Source organism: Rhincodon typus, chromosome 7 (assembly GCF_021869965.1).
Source record: "Rhincodon typus isolate 14 chromosome 7, sRhiTyp1.1, whole genome shotgun sequence".
NCBI lineage: Eukaryota > Metazoa > Chordata > Chondrichthyes > Orectolobiformes > Rhincodontidae > Rhincodon > Rhincodon typus.
The window spans coordinates 26005114-26007770 of NC_063338.1; the positions used below are offsets into that span (position 1 = coordinate 26005114).

The 2657-nt window shown below is 45.4% G+C and overlaps 1 protein-coding gene across 1 annotated transcript in view; it reads right to left on the reverse strand.

The window, feature by feature from the left end:
• Nucleotides 1-346: 346 nt before the first annotated feature.
• The window catches only part of kcnh3 (potassium voltage-gated channel, subfamily H (eag-related), member 3), a 546526-nt gene continuing 544215 nt past the window's right edge, over nt 347-2657 (reverse strand). Inside the window, exon 15 of the mRNA XM_048598723.1 lies at nt 347-1081. Within this exon, the coding sequence (XP_048454680.1) occupies nt 347-1081 (735 nt within the window). The remainder of the gene's footprint in view (nt 1082-2657) is intronic.

Sequence of the window (2657 nt, forward strand, 5' to 3'; positions counted from 1 at the left end):
ATGCTAGAAACAAATTGCTAAAAGCTGGTCATGCCTGTATTTTACGGTAACTTTGTAGGCATCCTATGACAGTGTAATTCATTCACTTGTTAAAGTTACTTTATCAGGCTGCACATTCTTGTGTCAACTTATGTGCTCCATAGCTTGCAAGTTGTCTCCAAATATCATACATTTCTAACAACTAAACAGTGTCCACTTGTTTGTAACTTCCTGGAGCAACAAGAAGAATTATTTTTATTAAGTTCAAGACCGAATCAAAAAGCTTTTCTAGAAAAGAAGAAAAGAATTGGTATTGGTGCCACCGACATGGTTGTAGGCCTCTATACATTTCGCCAGTCTCAAGTCTTTATACATTTGTCCCTTCATCATCGATGAATTGAATTGAATCGCTGCTAGAGTCCTCAGCTGATGTCCTTATCAATTCAAGAGAGCATGTTTCTGACCTTTGTGGCTCCCTTGTTAACCTTATGCTGTATGGATTTAGGAGGTCAGCCACTTTATCTGGTAAGCAGGCAGCATCTGCTGGCAGAGAGAGTTTTACCAACGGTGAGTCACTTTGCTTGGCAGTATGTTCAGCCACCTGCTGCAAACTGACCGATACAATGGCGGGTGACTGCACAAGGGGCATTCCGTCTTCCTGAAGAAACTGAGTTAATTGGCTAATGTCCGGCGTCACGGGCTGGTTCCGACCTGGGGGCTCACAGCCTCCGAGGCCTGTATGTCGGGATGAATCCACAAGAAAGGAGTCCAGAGATAATGAGGCCTGAACAGTCTGTACTTTCCCTGACGTGCTGTTCAAATTTGATATTGTGGGATAAGGACTGCTATCAGGCCATGAGCCTCTCTGCTGAAAGTCAGGTCTCGACAGAGCGGGGAAAGTCGGAGCCGTGGAGGGAGCCTGCGATCGAATGACACTGCCGAGTCCACTGCTATTGCTGTAGGTTGCTGCCAGGCCGGGGTTCAGGGTGGGGTCCGGAGAGGGAGTCACGGACTTGTGGGATGTCAACAAAGGTTTCAGGAGCTGCATCATATCTTGTAGGTCTTTACTCAGCTGGGTGACCTGCTGTGACAGGTGAGACATCTGGAAGATAAAAGAATCATAGCATTGAAACAGATTATTAATAATTGCATTTCACAAATAGGACATTTTCAGTGGTCCAGTTTGTTGACTTCACAGAAATTAAACCTCGTCTTATCCATTTTAAATTCGGATCAAATTAATCACTACATCTGTCCTGGGCTTGAAGCTACTACCCAAATCTAACACACTAAAATAAAACTAAGTTGGAAATTATCATAACTTTAAGAAGGAAGGGGCAGCATGGTGGCTCAGCGGTTAGCACTGCTGCCTCACAGTGCCAGGGACCTGGGCTCAATTCCACCCTCGGGCGACTGTCTGTGTGGAGTTTGCACATTTTCCCCGTGTCTGTGTGGGTTTCCTTCAGGTGTTCCGGTTTCCTCCCACAGTCCAAAGATGTGCAGGCTAGGTGGATTGGCCATGCTAAATTGCCTGTAATGTTCAGGGATGTGTAGATTAGGTGGGTGTTAGGGGGATGGGTCTGGGTGGGATACACTGAGGGTCGGTGTGGACTTGTTGGGCCAAAGGGCCTGTTTCCACATTGTAGGGATTCTATTCTATGAATTTGCTGAAAAGCTGCTCTAGTGAATAATGTTCAAATGGTACAGAAATTGCAGAGAATCATGACTTGAATAGAATCCATTACTCGATGATATAAGTTTTTGAGAATTAAGTGTTGCACCATAGATATACAAGTCAAAAGTATTGAATTTCTTATGGTCATATCTCTGCCCCTGACATACTTTGCTGAATTAAAAACACCATGATCATCACAGCCACGTAGAGCCTTGTACAAGGCACAGGGCTCAGAATCATTAAAGTGTGTAGGTGCTTCATAGATTGTCCGAGAATAAATGTTTTGCTGGCTTGTTCTAGGAACTTTGAAAGCTCAATTAAGCAAAAGTTGTTTTGAGCATCTATTGATTTACCCAAGTTGTGGTAAGTATGAATTCAACCGATAACTGGTGAGGGCTCACAGACTTTTCAGGAGACAGTCCATGCTCATGGATCCTTCATTAATACTGATGTATAAAGTCATGAACTCAGAAAGCAAACAAAACACACCATGGGCATTCTGTCCTTGCATCTCTATAGTATTCCATTCTGTCTTGGGCCCAGGTACTCTGGATAAGTATTAAACTCTGAGCATTCCATTCCCAATTCCCAGCAATTCTTGCTCAGGAGTGTTCCAATTATGTAAAGGGAAGGATAGAAGCGGTAAGTGGATAAGGGCGCAGGGCAAGTAAGGAGTAAGGTAAAGTGGGCAAAGTAATTGGGTAGGGTGGGTATTGGGTTAGGGTGGTGAGGGGGATAGGACAGGTGAGAGGGGTAGGTGACAAGGTAGTTGTATAAGGTGGTGGGATGCACGAAATAGAGGGTAGGTGAGGCAAGGAGGTAAAGTGACAGGGTGGGGCTGGCAATGGTGTTAGATGGTTAGGGTGCAGGGTGGCAGTTGGGAGAGTGGGTAGGTAGGACAGGGAGGTAGAGGACTGGATGAACACAGCAGGCCAAGCAGCATCATAGGAGCAGAAAGGCTGACGTTTCGGGCCTAGACCCTTCATCAGAAAAGGGGGAGGGG